Here is a 17,386-nt window from a genome sequence, read left to right on the forward strand (position 1 = left end):
AAATGGCAAGTAGTGTGTAAAAAGATACGATAATACAATTTGACTGAAAGTTTACCCTATGTTTTAATATTTACATTTAACCATCATAAAAGAGTCTTTTCCTGCCCGTTACTGTCCTTCGACAGAACGGACAAACGTATAGTCTAATAGCACATGCCGGACAAAGGGTATGGGGACAAGGCTGGAGAACTATCGTCGGCAGAGCATCCTGACAGATTTGGCATGCGATGGTCCGTTGAGGTTCGGTAGGGGTTTCTTGACCTTGAATGATGTTGTCGTCCATCTGTTGTCTTGTCATCACGAGGATCCGCTCCAAGGACGTCCGGATCTCGTTCCAGATGACTGGAGCGACTTCTGCCATCTCTGCTCGGCTGGCCATTCCAATTACGGAATCTGCCAATGTCAGCACCTCCCTCAGTTCCGTCCTTGTGGTGTTGAGGTGGCCGATAGCTCTCCATGAAGCTCTGTCACCACTGTCGGCATCGATATCCTGAAAACAAATCAAGTTTTATTTTTTTGTTGATGTTTAGGGTTGGGTAAGAGAAATAAAATTAGGTAAAAGCCCACCCTTAGAAAAAATTCCATCCTTTGACATAGGATTCTTTCTTCCCGTTTGCAGCTCCGGCAGATAGGGTGGGGCTCTGGCAGTGTGTGGGGAGAAGAGGAGGTCTCTGGCGAAGGACTACGAGGTGAAGATGGTAGTACTTCGTCAGAGAGAAGCTCGTCCCCTGTGCATGTGACGGGTCAAAGTCATCCACGGGCTAAAAAATGTAAAATATATCAATATTTTAACATATATATTATAGATGCTAAAGATTTATTCTAAACTTATTTTATTCTTACAGTGGGATTTATCCTTCTGGATGGTCCAGCTACAGGTTCAGAAGGTCCCGGTCGAAGGCCTGAAACGGCATCCATCAGGTGCTGGTTATGCTGCTCTTCGATCCGAATTAGAAGTCCGGGGGTCTCTCTAAATACATGGAAAATGTAGGACCCTTCGCCGGTCGAATTGTAATACATACGCGTGTTCCTTCAGGAATTCTGCCGTTATTCTGAAAAACAAAATAAACTGTTGCAAATTATGCAATAAATATTTTACATAGTATTAAATCATACTACTGTACTATTTAATAGTGAACATTGATACTAGTCTTACCTCATGTGTGATGAGTACCCAAAATGGATCACGTGGCCTTCTGTGGTAATCTTCATATCTGGTGCTGAACTCTATTGTTAAATGACCCCCACTCACAGATCTCAATATTTCGACAAAACGGTCTGCCGCCTCTGACTGTAAAAGAAAAAAAGATAAACCAACATTCTATTATATACTTAAAGTGAAAATGTACAATAGCTAGTTATATTTACTTACATAGGTTATCTGATGATAGCCGATTGGAGGCAGTGGAGCCGTGGTAGCACTTTACACTTAAGCAGACCATCTACATGTAAGCCTCGCTGTCTGCACTCATTATCTCCCACATAAAGCATAGGATGGCCAATGGGATACTTACCATACTTACATACATATGGATAGAGAGAACAAACATCAACATATTCAATGGTTTCCCCTTCCCCACACTTGTGGCAAGTTTTAGCATTACCTGTTCTGCCTCCAAAGAAAGACTGTCTAGGGTCAAGGGAAGATTATTAAGAATGGGTAGTGTTTCCAAGTGTTTTAGATTTCGGTCCTTTTTTAGCTTACGAAACTCACACTCCCACATCTCAACTACTTCATAGTCATTAAACTTGGCAATTTTAGATTTAGTCCTCTCATGTCTCAAGTGAAGCGAGTCAGAGGGATCCTCCTTCAGAGGAGCATCTCTGTTAAAAGGAAAACATTTGGAGCTACCATGCCAATAGCACCCGTGAAACTCATAGATCCTTTGTCCATCAAATCCATCAACTTTCGAACCAGAAATACTAATCTCCTTTCCACGCCCCGCATGTTCTATCCTCACTTTACGGATTTCCTCCTCAAAACTTAGCCATTGTATGGCTATAGCTGAGTGATTATTCACAAAACGATAGCCATTCTTAGGAATAAGTCCAATCGTGTTTGGTTTCAAGAAGTTTCTACGGAAGGCCAAATTACATGCACTAGCAATAGTTACAGCTTCCAAGAAAGGATCAACATTACACTCTTGGAGGAATATTGTCCTGATCTTAAGACACGCTTGTGCTAGAATTTCCACATCTGAGATGCAGTATTCTAGGATCTTCTTTTTAAAGTCAAAAGCATAATTCTCAGCCACTCGTTCATCATACCACTTTTCAAAATCCCTGTAGGACTTTTCAAACATAGTCTCTGGACAATAGTACTGTTTGTCAGGCATCGGGCGTATACAGTTTTGATTGACAAGAGTGTTAAATAAATGGGGGAAGTAGCCTTTCTTTCTTTCAGGAGGCAGATCAAAAGCCTTGGGGAGTGCAGCGGGGGGCCATGGGGAAGTAACTTAGCGAGTCAACAAACCTCATGTTGTCCATTTCCATCCAAATAATTTTTGTACCCCTCATGACCAGTTCAGGGGTGAATTTTGTTCGTTCAAGCATGTACTTAAGCAAAAACTGAAAGGCAATGCCTTGACCATTATGGGCGATTACACAGACATGTTTAAACTGTTTACGGGTTTCCATTACATAGTTCATAAATTGGGTAACCGGGCAGAGTTGAAGACTCTCGTACGGTTTTTACAAGCAATATAAAATTTAGCCTCAATACACTGGTAACAATACTGTTGTGAAACACACAAGTTAACTTTATGTTCTTTCTGGTCAGGAGCAGTGGAGAGTGGCTCATCTTGACGGGTTTCCAAATCAAAAAATATAAACAGATAACCTTTAGATGTAGGTTTACCCTCGTTGGGTTTCATATAAAATTTATGGTTAGGATCCTGAAAAGATTCACAAGGTTTACAATAAACCTCACCACACTTATGAGGTGTGGGTCTTCCCTTAATCATAACCAACTTATCACAATCAAGACACTTTATCACTTTTTTACATTTATCAATTTTGTAGGCTATGAAACACCGTTGATTTCTTAAAATAATATTACATTCTGGACAAGTTACTCCCCCATGTTCTAACTTACAGGGAGGTGAGATGGTCTGACAGTAGCAGCAAATATTGGAACATCTATATCCAATTTTATGATCATAGGGGACATGGCAGGCTTCACAATAATATTTACAGACAAAAGCAGCAGTTAGACTGGTAATGACATTAAAATGACTGTTACAGAAAATCAAGTTAATTTTAGATTTAGCAATCTCTGGACGACCCTCAAAATACACATCACGCCCTTTCCTATCATAATTGTAAACAGTGATTTTATAATTAGTCAACAGATCTTGAAACTTTTCTAGTTCAGGGATTCCAGCACCATTCTCCGGCATTTCTACCCTAGCCCTCCGGATGAGCTCTTGCGCCATCACTGTCTGCCTTTTCCTATCATCTTGGCGAATCGCTTTATATAGAGGATCTTTAATTGCATGAGCAACAGCTACCACCAAGGCACGAGGGAAACAAAATTATCTTTATTATTTATCACTACAATACCAGTCCTAGCCTTACATTCCTCATTAAAAGTATTATACAATCCAGGTCTTTTACGGGTACCCGAACCTACAGGGAGATTCACTCGCGTACACTCAACTTTAAAGGTGTCCGTTGACTTGATAGATTCGGAATTACTTTGTACAATATCCCCGAAAATCTGCCACAACACATCTTCATCAATTTCCCCAGCAGGTCGAAACGCTACATATCCATCTTTACCTTTAAGATTAAGGCTTTGAAGGGTAAACCCGAGCCGGTCGTTATCATGGGCCTGATCTTTAATCTTTTTTACAATTGAAGCAAATCCCTGTCTCAGCCAATCAAACTCACTAGTTTCAGGGGGAGGATTAGAAAATTTAAATATAGTCTTGGTCCCATAAAGTCTAAATTTCTTAACATAGGACTGGTCCTCACTAATAGTTTCAACTGGCTCAACAGCAGAAGCCGTTACAACGAATATTAAGGAAAATCTAAATAACACTACTATTTACAAACATAATTAATACACCATATTTAAAAGAAAACTTAATATTACTACTCACAACAATAACCTTTTTACAGAAGAACACTACACACAATTCAGCAAATGTCACAGAACAAAAGAACTACACCTATGAACACCGCCAAAGTAAGAGTGAACTAGGATTTTTAATTCTCTCACAAATATATCCTTCAACCAATCACAGATCACCTATTTATAGCCTATCAGGTACAAGCTCATTTTAACCACTCACAGAGCACCTGATTCAAATATTTTGACCCGTTAATACTACAGTCACCTATTTATAACCAATCAGAGACAAGCTTATTTCAGCCAATCAGAGAACACCTGATTCAAATATTTTTGTCCGTTAATTTCAATACCACAGTCACTTATTTATAACCAATCAGCCTCTTGGCTCTTGGTTGGGGGACGAGCTTCTTTTCAACCAGAGAGCACCCAAATATTTTTACCCATTCAATAGCAAGATAATTCATAAATCATAGAGAAACACCAAAGAAAAATTAAATATTATAATTATTAAATATATATTAACTTAAGAGTACACAGTCTTCAACTCCCTTCAAAAACAACAACCCCACCCAAAACCCACCCCCAACACTAAATCCACCCCTATAACCACCCCCAACTCTAAAAATCCACCCCTAAAACCACCCCTAATCCAAAAAACCACCCCTTATAAAAAAACACCCCTAAATCAACCCCTTTAATCCACCCCTAGGCAACACGAAACACACCAAAACTATACCTGCTAGATCGGGGCGACTTCTACTCAGAGTCATTATTGAATTTCATTATTGAGTTTTAAGGGATAATAAGTTAAGAGTGCAGCAGCCATTGTTTTTTTTTTTGGGAAAAGTCAAATATTATTGAAAGTTGAGATAGGCAGCAGGTTCGACTTGATACAAAGGTGTTAATTGGGGTAGTGTGTGTTTCACAATAGATGTACTGCCATAGTATTCTTTAGTTATAAAATAAATAATCTTTCACTACGTTTTACTGCGTTTAAACAGAAATACTTTTTAACCGGGTCGGACTACGAGATACGATCTTCAATTTTTAAGTCCAACGAAAGGATTTGTGAATACTCATCTCAAAATAAAGTAAATTATCACACCTCAGTTGACATATTTGGGGTCAGTGTGTAACCGCGCCATTATATTTCTCTTTCAAGAGGTTTATTAACAATTTTTGGAGTAAAGAGATCTTTGATTGGTGCATTCGATTTTTGAGACTTGAAACATATTTTTATTGTTGATAGAGTCAAGCGTAATATTCAAACTAACATATCTAAGTCAGTTGTCATCTCTGTCGTTTTTGTTCAATAAATCAAATTGTTACTCACTATTTAGTTCTCAATAACCTTGATAATTCGTTATTAGCAGTAATAGTTATTCAATAGAAGTGTGCTATAATACAGTAAATAAAAGACCACTACAAAAGATTCACCTTTTAAGTGCAACACTAAACACTAGTGTGGTAGTGAGCAGAGTAAATTCAGTGTAACTTTAAGATTATTTATTAAGTTTCATATTAGTCTGGAAGAACTTCAAACAGTATCAGGGACGTCCCAAAAGGATCTCTGGGAAGTATTTTTATTTTACAGGGCCCACAAAATATTTTTTGACATCAAGCTTCCACTGCAAAAAGCTCTGTCTGATATTATTACTTTCCAAGTTCTTCAAACCCAGGGGCAACCAAGATTTGTAAAGAATTCACTATTGAGAGCACTGCAAGGAGTTAAATATAATTATTTAAATACAATATTTAAATATATAAGTCAATATTTTTTTATTTTTCTTTACAACTTGGAAAACAAACACATGTATTCCGAAATGGTAAATTCAGTATCCTCAACAATTGCCTTACATAACATATATTTTATAGTATGTCTTTTATCTAGATGTCAGACAGTAATATATATAGAAAAAAATCATGTTTCAATGTCCATTCCAATTTTAACGCTCTATCTACCATAAATTATTTCCATTTTTCATCAAACCAGTTTCATAACTTTTTTTAAGCATTTTCCTTAACAGTTATTTTCAGATAAAACTTCAAAGACGAGGAATCACAGAAACGAAGAGAAAGAAGACGATTTGAACACCTCTACAAGCACAAATCCACAGTAGGACACAGTGTTTAGTAACCCCAAAGAGCATGGTTGGCTGTTGGCTAAATTCAAAGGAAGAAGGAATAATCAATACTGTATTTGTGTAGTGGAAAATGTCACTGACGATGGCCTTCATGTGCATTGTGCTAGAAACGTGGGTAACATGACTTTCAAATGGGCAGAACCAAATGACAAATGTATAATAGACTATGTGTTACGTATGAGTGTATTTATTTAAAAATTGAATATTAAAAGTGATTATTCATAGGTAAATTACGAAGGACCACCGCAAATTACATTGCGGAAAATAATAAGAAACTTGAAAACATGTACCTTTACAAACTCCAGTGCAGACGTAGGGGGAAGTGGGAAAGATGGCGTATTTGAACTTCAGATTAGTGTCGGCGCTGTGACAAACCCTTGGTAGTTGGATGTTGGATGAGACGATTTTCGCTCTTCTTTCTGCTTGAAGGCTTGATGTTCGCACGTAACGCTAAGTCTTTTATTGTTCGTGGCCACTTTAATTACACGGAAGTCGCGACACCGCACAGGACACTTTGATTACTTGATGGTGCATGATTCGTGAGTTAATAAAACGCAAATAAAAATACTACTTGTCACTAAAACAACAAAAATAACTTCAGAATAAGATTGGGCAATATTAATTGCAATAAAAATGAAAACTGAAACAACTTGATGAAATAATGTAAATGGAAATGAGATTAAAAGAGGTGGCCGGTACTAGACCATATTAATAGGGCCGTAGACAGAGAGAGAATGACCAGGATACCTGTCTGAGGCGAACGACAAGCGATAAGGACAATGACATGAATAGAGCGATAAGATTGTTGTCTGAAGATAAAATGGACTTGGGTTCTGTGGCTTTGGTGTTTGGCATTACCATTTGTTTTTAATATAAAATAAATATTCTTCTTTTGAATTAATATAAAGTTAATAGTTCCTTTTTCCTTCTAAATACTAAACATACAGGGGGCCTTGAATCCTCCAGGATTCAACAAATCAACACAAAGATAATATTCCAATAAAATAAATCTTCTTTCCAAAGTGGTTGAGAAAAAATACTATTTACAAATTAAAGTTCTTGAAGTTACTCTTGATAAGCAGGCAAAGGAAAAACCTTGTGAGCTGGTCGAGTCAAGAGTCCTTGTTGAGTTTTCAAGTGGACGACCCGTAAAACCTCATCCTTTCCAGGGGAGACACCCACAATCCGAGCTAACGGCCAAGAAAGAGGAGGAGTAGGCTGATGTACTAAGGCGAGGTCACCAATGCGAAGATTGGAATTTTGTTCAGTCCATTTAACCCGCTGATGGAGGGTGTGAATGTACTCCAGTTGCCATCTCTTCCAGATGCGTTGATTTAGGGCCTTGACCAAATGCCAGTGTTTCAGGCGATTATCAGGAACATCTTCCAGATTTTCATCAGGAACATCTTCCAGATTTTCATCAGGAACAGAGACAAGTGGAGCTCTGACCAAGAAATGTCCTGGAGTGAGCGCAGTGACATCTGAAGGGTCGTTTGACATTGGTGTGAGAGGTCTCGAATTAAGTATCGCCTCCACTTGAGTAGTCAGGGTCATGAACTCTGAGAGGGTTAGGACATGTTCGCCGATGACACGGCGGAGGTGATGCTTGGCACTCTTAACGGCTCCTTCCCAGAGACCACCTTGGTGAGGAGCAGCTGGGGGGTTGAAATGGAAGGTAATGTCTTGGTTTGAGGAAAATTCAAGAAAAGATGTTCGTTCAGCTGACTTGAAGAGAGCTTGAAAGGCGTTATTAGCACCAACGAAGTTTGTCCCGCAGTCCGAATATATGTTCTTGCAGAGGCCACGTCTTGACACAAAACGAGTTAGTGCAGCAATGAAGGCATCAGTTGATAGGTCGATAGCTACTTCAATGTGAACAGCCTTTGTTACAAGGCAGACGAAGATACAAATGTACGCTTTTGTCAAACGTATTGAACGGAGGTTATGAACCTTGATGTTGAAAGGACCACCGTAGTCCAGCCCCGTGTTGAGAAATGGACGAGAAGGTGTCACTCGGGATTTTGGGAGATCACCCATCAGTGGAATTTTATTATGTGGTTTGTGTCGAAAGCAGATGACACACTTAAAAATTCGAGAGCGTATTGCGCTGCGGGCAGAAAGAATCCAAACGCTCTGAGCGAGAAGGGATTGAGTTAATTGAGGCCCTGAATGCAAATATTTCTGGTGATAGAAATCAATAAGAATGTCAATCACATGATGTTTCTTAGGTAGAATTACAGGATGCTTAACGTCTTCTGAAAGTTGAGATGCATTCAATCGTCCACCAACACGAAGTAAACCTGATTTATCAATGAAAGGATGGAGACGTCGAAGTGATGAATTGGTTTTAGATAAGTTGTTCTTCAACGCTGCGATGTCATCTCCAAAACCGTTTCTTGAACCTTCTTGAAGATTGTCAGTCGACTTTGAGTTAACTCAGATGAGGTGAGAGGGCCTGAGCACCTTTTTGAGTGCCGGAGGTTATAGATGAATCGTAAAATGTAACCCATCACTCGTGCAAGTTTGCTGAAGTGAGAGAATCTAGTGAGGAGTTCCCATTCTTGAGTGGGTTTTATTGTAGATATAAGAGTGGTAGGTGACTGAGGTTTATTTTCTCCTGTTTTTGTAATATCTAGAGGAGTAAAGTTTGAGGATGGCCAAGATTCACTCGAATATTGAAGCCATGGGGGACCAGACCACCAAAGTTCATGGTTAGACAATTCTGATGGGAGGATACCTCGTGACGCGCAGTCAGCGGGGTTATATTCACTGGATATGTGTCGCCAGCAATGATTAGGTACTAATTCTTGCACCTGCGCAACCCTGTTCCCAACAAAGGTCTTCAATCGATGAGGTGGTGTCTGCAGCCAAGTTAGGGTGATAGTAGAGTCACACCAGAGAATGATGGATGAAATCTTTAATTTTATCTTGTAAATAGAAACCACATAGGCTACTATCTGGGCAAGAAGATGGGCGGCGCATAGTTCCAAGCGTGGAATTGTAAGTTTTTTCAAGGGAGCAACCCGAGTCTTTGACATAATCTGTCTGATTGTGACAGTCCCATCACTGAGTTCACAGCGCAAGTAAACAACTGCAGCATAACCATTCTCGGAGGCATCTGAGAAGCCATGTAATGCAGTAGTGCATGCTCGTGACACTTGAAGAGCTCGAGGAATTGAAATCTTTCTCAGGCTGTCTGTAGATGAAGTGAAACTTTGCCACATTTCGAGTAGGGCAGCCGGAAGTGTTTGATCCCAATCCAATCCTTTGGTCCACAAGAGCTGCATAAAACGTTTTGCCCACATAACAATTGGGGAGAGGAAACCACAGGGGTCATATATTTGTGCAATCACACTGAGCACCTGACGCTTTGTAGTTGCGCTTGCGGAAAAATTAAAATTGTATGTAAAACAGTCAGTAACTGGAGACCAGTGAATGCCTAAAATGGTGTGATAAGGCTGTGAACTATCTTGAAGGAACACCGGAGTCTCTCGATGACCATCTGGAAGGTCTAGAAGAAGTCGACTGGAGTTGGAAGTCCATTTCCTTAGCTCAAAGCCTCCACGTGCTAATAGGGCGATGAGTTGTCTCTGGAGTCTTAAAGCTTCTTCTTCGGAATCTCCACCAGAAATCACATCGTCAACGAAGGTTTGTGTTCGAAGAATCTCTGCCGCTTCAGGGAACGAGTCGCCTTCATCATTGGCAAGTTGGTGCAAAGTCCTGATTGCGAGGTACGGTGAGCAATTGACTCCATAGGTTACTGTGGTAAGTCTGAAGGTAGAGGGTGGTTGATCTGGACGAGTATGCCATAGGATATAGTGAAACTTCTGGTCCTCAGAATGGACTTTAATCTGTCTGTACATCTGCCTTATATCACATGAAAAAACTACACTATGAGTTCTAAACATGAGCAACAAGTCACAAATGTTGGTTTGCATTTTTCTTCCTGTAAGCAAAATATCATTGAAAGATGTACCATTGGAGGTTTTTGCACTAGCATCGAACACAGTACGTAGTTTAGTGGTACTGGATGATTCCTTCAACACCCCATGATGAGGTAAATAGTAATGCGGGGCGGATAAGTCAACATTATGAGCAAGTTCCATATGTCCCGAAGACGAATAATCAGACATGAAGTCGAAATATAGAGATTTGAATTGAGGTTGAGCCTTAAACTTTTTCTGAAGTGAGTGTAGTCTTTTCTCGGCAGCAAAGACAGAATTTCCTAGAGCAGGGTGTTCAGTCTTGAACGGTAGTCGGACGCAATATCTGCCAGATTGGTCCCGAGAGTGAGTGGAGAGGAAGTGTTCTTCACACATTTTATCATCATCTGATTGCTTTGATGCGACTGGTGGCTCCTCCTGGTGCCAAAACCGCTGGATAGAATTGTGCAGTTCAATGTCATTGACTGCCAAAAGCATGGTTGACATGTGAGAACTAGTGTCATCATCCAGCTTGATTGCACAGGGTGCGTCACCCATTACCAAAAATCCAAAGTGTGAGCCTATTAAACTTGGTAGGTTAGGCCCGAGGTTGTGAACTGCTTGAGTGAGCATGAGAGGGAAAAGTGATCCACCTAAAAGAACATCTATCCCACCAGGTAAATGGAACATGGGATCAGCCAAAACGTAAGAATTTACCATCTCAATGACACCAGAGGATATAGGCATGCGGGGTAAATCAACACATATTTTATCAAGAATTAAAAAGTTTGATTCAGTAGAGATAGTTTTTCCATTCAATGTCTCTACCTTGAGAGAAGTGGCACCTTTACATCGAGTAGGTATTTGAGAGAGGCCTACTACACTAGGCGCACTTTTTGTGCGTGAGACACATAAAAGTTGAGCAGCATGTTCTGTGAGAAAACATGATTGACTACCAGAGTCAGCGAGAGCTCGAAATACATGGCTAACTCCGGTGGGCGATACCAGCTTCACAAGTAAAGTTCCCAACAACACTGTTGAGGGATGATGTGTTGTGGAACATCTTTCTTGACTAGTCAGGGCTGATGAGAGTTGAGATGATGAATTTTCTTGATGAGCTGAGGAAGAATCACGAGTTGAAGTCTGAGGCGTAGCCTGGTTAGATGATTGACGAGGTTTACCATAAAAATGTAATAAAGTATGATGATTCTGATGGCATGTGTAACAGCTCGACTTAGATTTACAGTCACTCAGTAGATGATTCCCTAAACACGATGTGCACCGCTTATTCTCCTTTACGATCTGGTAACGGGCCTTAGGATCCTTATCTTTAAAGACCGAGCATGTATACACCTTATGATCAATTTTGTTGCATACAAAACATTTAGTGTACTTAGGGTAGGATTTGCTTTGATCACCAGAATGATAAGTCAGCATAGACACCTTATTACCTACCGATGATTTGTTGAATCTTGAGTTAATATATGAATTATCAGATGTTGTTTTCACATTATGACTGCTGTGGAGGTTTGCTTCTTCAATTTGATTACATTCTTTAGTGAGAAACTGAATTAACATTAGGTAAGGCAGGGTTATCACCATCACTGTCAGTGGGGTTATTAATTGCACGAAAAATCTCAAATCGTTTCCTTAAATCACTATCCAGTTTTCTCAAAAGCATGGCAGACAAAAGGTGATTATTTTTTGTAGCAATTTCACTATTTAAGCCTTTGAGTGCTTGAATGTTTTCATTATATACATTTACAAATTTTCTCATTTGTTTTGAGGTGTGATTTACTGAGGGTAAGTCAAGAATCTGATTTAAGTGCAGAGTAACTAATCGTCTAGGCGAATGATACCGCTCTTTCAACAAATCATAGGCTACTGTGTAGTTTGCATCAGAAATAGGCAGGGATTTAATTAAATTCAAGGGTTTCCCAGAAACAATGCCTAATAAATACTGAAATTTCAGCACATCAGACAAAGATGAGTTTTTATGAATGCTAGAATCAAACAAATTTATAAAGGACACCCACTCCAGAGGTTCACCACTGAAATGTTTAAGTTCAAGCTTGGGTAAGCGTACAACCGAAGGTTGTGGAGTCGGAGTCTTATCACTTTTATTTTTTGAGGATTGAAGTTTACTTTCAAGGTTGGCAACATTGGCATTAATGTAGTCAATTAATTCATCAACACTATTTAGAGGAGCATAGTTGGGTTGAAAGTTAGGATCTTTTGCTAATTCAAGTTCATGGCAGGCATCTAAAGCCTCAGAGAAATCATCTCGGAGTTTATTTACAGACTTAGCCCGAATCAAAAACCTTTGCTGAATATCCTTATCAGACACTTTCTTGGACAAATCATATATCATCTGAATTTGAGTGAAGGCATTATCCTTTCTTGCATTTACAACAGCAAGGGAGGTAGCCATGGTTGCCTAGCTATCTTCTGTTTTTACCTTAATTTAGGCCTATTTCCAAAAATTGAGAGTAAATATTAATAAATTGCTATATCTTAGTGAGCACTGAAGGTTAGGTTCATGAACCAGTAAATAACCAGCTTGGTTTGTCTTTATAAAATAATAAAGCATAGGCTATGATGATAAAAATATAATAAAGTTGTCCAAGTGTAGTACTGTAGGCCTAACTATTTAAACTTGGAATAATTAGTTATATTTCAGTAAATAGGCCTACTTACAGCCACAGTCCAAAACATGACAGTATTTCATTATTCAAATCAATCAGCAGAAAGTCCATTTTCTTCTTGTATAGATTATTCAATTTTATTTTGTAACACTTAAGTTGAAAAAGTAGAAAATATTCTCAACCCATTAACTAAAATACATTTCACTTTATAAGTCCACTACATAAAGTAAAAATAATGCCAAACTAACCACTGCCACTTTGAAGTTGAAGTTTGGTCGGCAAAATGAAAATGTAAACAAACAAGATAATGACAGTTAACGATCAGCTGATCGTTGCAGAAAATATTGGAGTTTGCCGAAACAGCTGCAAAGCAGCGCCTATGCAAGACGCGGAGAGTTAGAGAACTAATATTGCATGTAATGCAAATGCACACTGGGAATATTGTTGTGACAATATGATTGGCTGAGCTGGAACAGGTTATGTGCGCGCATGCGCCGAGTGGTATGATTTAAAACATGACATGGACATGAACTAACTGAACACTGACGGACTGACGTCACTGACTGGACAGAATGGCAGAATGTCAGTCAGAAAGAGAAAGAGAGATTCAAAATGGCGGAAATGAGCAATGGATATATTTCCATAAAACTGGAAAATGATATGGCTCGAAATGACCAAATGTTACGTATGAGTGTATTTATTTAAAAATTGAATATTAAAAGTGATTATTCATAGGTAAATTACGCAGGACCACCGCAAATTACATTGCGGAAAATAATAAGAAACTTGAAAACATGTACCTTTACAAACTCCAGTGCAGACGTAGGGGGAAGTGGGAAAGATGGCGTATTTGAACTTCAGATTAGTGTCGGCGCTGTGACAAACCCTTGGTAGTTGGATGTTGGATGAGACGATTTTCGCTCTTCTTTCTGCTTGAAGGCTTGATGTTCGCACGTAACGCTAAGTCTTTTATTGTTCGTGGCCACTTTAATTACACGGAAGTCGCGACACCGCACAGGACACTTTGATTACTTGATGGTGCATGATTCGTGAGTTAATAAAACGCAAATAAAAATACTACTTGTCACTAAAACAACAAAAATAACTTCAGAATAAGATTGGGCAATATTAATTGCAATAAAAATGAAAACTGAAACAACTTGATGAAATAATGTAAATGGAAATGAGATTAAAAGAGGTGGCCGGTACTAGACCATATTAATAGGGCCGTGGACAGAGAGAGAATGACCAGGATACCTGTCTGAGGCGAACGACAAGCGATAAGGACAATGAAATGAAATGAAATGAAATGAATTTTTATTTTCCTTTAAGCATTGTACAAATGCAATGGGCATCGTCAACAAAAAATACAATTGTCAATATATACAGTCATTATGCAAAAACTTAACCTAAGAAAAACCAAGCAAACACAGCACGCAAAAAAGGCTTATATACTCACATTTGCTCGAATGTCAGGTAGCTCAAGAATCTGACTCTTTGAAAAGAAAAAGTACAGAAACAAATACAGTTTGCATCTTAACAAAGCACACCATGCAGACAAAACCATGCAGCTAACTACAAACCCAAATAAATAAAAAGCAAACTGCAAACATCACTCAAGTCTTAAAAAAGCTACTTACAATATTACTTGGGATTTTATAAAACTCCTGGACTGAGAACAATGGGTGTGCCAGCAACAGGTTTCTCACACTTGTTTGGAAGGTTTTTTGAGACTGGTTCCGTGCCTCTGTTGGCAGGTGATTGAACAACTTTAATCTAGTGACCTCCTGATTTGACTGAACTACTTTTAATCTTACATATGGGACATCAAATTTGTTCTTATTTCTAGTGTTATGACAGTGTACATCTTTTCTACTGACTAAAGTACCTTGGCATTTTTTAGCTGAAAGCAAAAGCAGAAATACATATAAGCTATAGACAGTCATGATGGCTTCATTAATAAACAGTGGTTTACTGTGTGCAAGGTAGTCAGCACCAATTAATCACTATTAAGTCATTAAGTCACTCATTAAGTCACAATGACATGAATAGAGCGATAAGATTGTTGTCTGAAGATAAAATGGACTTGGGTTCTGCGGCTTTGGTGTTTGGCATTACCATTTGTTTTTAATATAAAATAAATATTCTTCTTTTGAATTAATATAAAGTTAATAGTTCCTTTTTCCTTCTAAATACTAAACACTATGATCAAATTGAAAAAAAAAACCTTCACCAACTTTTACGTACAAAAATAAAAGGATGGTCTCATTTAAATTTCCGATTGACATCTCAGGTTCCATAACACTCCCAGTAAGTAGTTTTTATTGTAATTTTGTATATACGTTAGGCAGTGTAATTTTGTGTGTAGGTTCTAATCCATGGTATCTCCAGGAGTTTTTTTCATTTTTTAATTTTGATTTTTAATGTATATTTTCCCATAGAAAACCCATAAAATAACGGAAAAATAGGATTTTCTCAAAAGTGGCCCGTACGATTTTGAAAAAAAGTTAGTATGTTGTGGCCCTTTAAATTCTGAACAAAATGGTATAAACCCCATTTCTGTAAAAATTACGGTTAGAAAGTTATTTTAAATGATGTAATTTTCCCATAAAAACCCCCACAAAATAACAAAAAAATAGGATAAAAAAGCCGGTTTCGATTTAACTTAGTATGTTATGTTCCTTAAAATTTTGAACGTGTTTTTCACCTTTTTTTAAACTTGGATTTTTTATGGGGATTTTCCCATAAAACCCCATAAAATAAAGAAAAAATCTGATTTCCTCGAAAATGGCCTGAACGATTTTGACAAAATTAAGGATGTTATAGTCCTTTAAATTCTGGACAGAATGGTAAAAATCCTATTTCCGTAAAAATTGCGGTTCAAAAGTTATTGTAAAGTATGTTATTTTCCCATAAAAAAAAACATAAAATACAAAAATAAATCGGATTTTTGGAGAAAAGCTGGTTTTGGTCAAAATTAATTTGTTATCGGTCCATATAATTCTTATATAAAAAAATAGTACAGCACCCCATTGCTGTAACAATTATGGCTAAAAAGTCATATCTTATTTACTCTCACCATACCTATGATAAAGGTTGTTGACAAGCTAATGGGAGAAAGTATGCGCCAGAAAGCTGATACCGTTTATTAGTTTTACATATCTCTTCAAGTACATTGCACAACTTTAAGGTTTACCAATTTCTTTTTTCTATATGAACGCTTGGTCTACATTTTTTATTTAAGAACTGCATTTTTCACAATGCACCTGAGTAAAAATTATATTTTTAGTCTTGAATCGCAAACATGTTTATTAGAAGTTATTTTACCTTCATTTTGACAAGCAATACCTTTACCTCCATTAAGGGTGGAATGTTCCCCTATATTAGAAAGCCCTGGTGTTATTTCACAATTTTTTTTTTTCTTTACAATTGAAAATAGTTTTGTCATAATTAGTTGTTACAGTCCTCAAGTGCTGTGAGAACTCTTTTCATTGAATTCATTTTATATGTAGGTAAGTCAGTCTCTGTTTTTCTGTGGGCTTAGTAAAAATTAATAATTAAACCCTTACCTGAGTTGCTCTCTTGTTCATCTATATCAAAAGCCCTGGTGTTATTTCACTTAATTTTTTTAATACAACTGTAGTTAGCAACAAATACAGCTATTTTGTTCACAATATTAGGCTGATTAAGGTGAATTAATTCATGTATTGTTTATGAATTAAGCAAAATAGTTTTCTCATAATTAGTTGTTTCAGTCCTCAAGTGTTGTAAGAACTCTTTTCATTGTATTCATTTTATATGTAGGTAAGTCAGTCCCTGATTTTTCTGTGGGTTTAGTAAAAATTAATAATTAAACCCTTAGCTGAGTTTTTCTCCCTCTACATTAGAAACCCTGGTGTTATTTCACCTAATTTTTTTGGCTTTACAATTGTAGTAGAAAAAAACGGCTATTATGTTCACATTTTAAACTGATTAAGGGGTGTTTGGGCTATCCTTAAAACATATCCTGCCTGAACTCTAGTGGAAAATTAGCAAACTATTTTGTGAGGTTCAGTGTGTTGATTAGTGCTGCCATCAAGTGGAATAATTTAAAACTACCTTATCTGGGGAGGTACATCCACTTTCTCCTTCTCTTTTCCAACCATGACTTGAAGCAAGCAACATGTCAGGAGTTCTTTCCTATTGTATATAATTTAAATGTTAAGTAAATTGAAAGTAGTGTTTTCTTTTTTATAATTCTACATGTGAAAGTGGGTAAGATCTCTCCAGTTTTTTCTCTCAAGTGAACAGTGAACAATAATTATTCCTTTTTTTCAAAGACAGACAAATCAATAGACAATTAGGCCACTTTCCATCTATTTCCTTTCCCAAAGCCTCAAACATAAGATTAATTGGTAAAGTTATTATACTAATCTGGCCAGATATTATGTACCATAATTAAAAATAGTTTATTAAAGCAAGAATAATTATGTAAATGTACCAAAATGTTAAAAAGGTAACATTTCTGAAGAACAGCGAAAATGTGTTTTTGATAGCTTTTGGAATCTTGGCAGCTGGGATCTCCAGACCTCGTATTTATCTTCTGCAATAACGCTAGAA

At 37.7% G+C, this 17,386-nt stretch overlaps 2 protein-coding genes across 2 annotated transcripts; both read right to left on the reverse strand.

Annotated features, from left to right (window-relative positions):
• Positions 1 to 7,284: 7,284 nt before the first annotated feature.
• LOC128984337 (uncharacterized) lies at positions 7,285 to 8,256 on the reverse strand. The gene has a single exon (XM_054403644.1). It carries the CDS (start codon positions 8,254 to 8,256, stop codon positions 7,285 to 7,287), a length of 972 nt encoding a protein of 323 aa, XP_054259619.1.
• A 326-nt stretch (positions 8,257 to 8,582) lies between these two features.
• Positions 8,583 to 12,573, reverse strand: LOC128984338 (uncharacterized). The gene is made up of 2 exons (XM_054403645.1): positions 12,229 to 12,573; positions 8,583 to 11,297 (listed from the first exon to the last, which is right to left on the reverse strand). The coding sequence occupies exons 1-2, from the start codon at positions 12,571 to 12,573 to the stop codon at positions 8,583 to 8,585; spliced, it is 3,060 nt and encodes a 1,019-aa protein (XP_054259620.1).
• Positions 12,574 to 17,386: the final 4,813 nt, after the last annotated feature.

This window comes from Macrosteles quadrilineatus, unplaced genomic scaffold, assembly GCF_028750875.1.
Source record: "Macrosteles quadrilineatus isolate MER2022 unplaced genomic scaffold, UCM_ALF_1.0 Scaffold_2__2_contigs__length_208266976, whole genome shotgun sequence".
Taxonomy (NCBI): domain Eukaryota; kingdom Metazoa; phylum Arthropoda; class Insecta; order Hemiptera; family Cicadellidae; genus Macrosteles; species Macrosteles quadrilineatus.

Coding starts and splice junctions, on each gene's coding strand:
- LOC128984337 (XM_054403644.1), bottom strand. CDS start 8,256: ATGGGTGATCTCCCAAAATCCCGAGTGACACCTTCTCGTCCATTTCTC.
- LOC128984338 (XM_054403645.1), bottom strand. CDS start 12,573: ATGGCTACCTCCCTTGCTGTTGTAAATGCAAGAAAGGATAATGCCTTC. Junction 11,298..12,228: donor CGACTCCACAACCTTCGGTT/GTACGCTTACCC, acceptor TCATCTAACCAG/GCTACGCCTCAGACTTCAAC.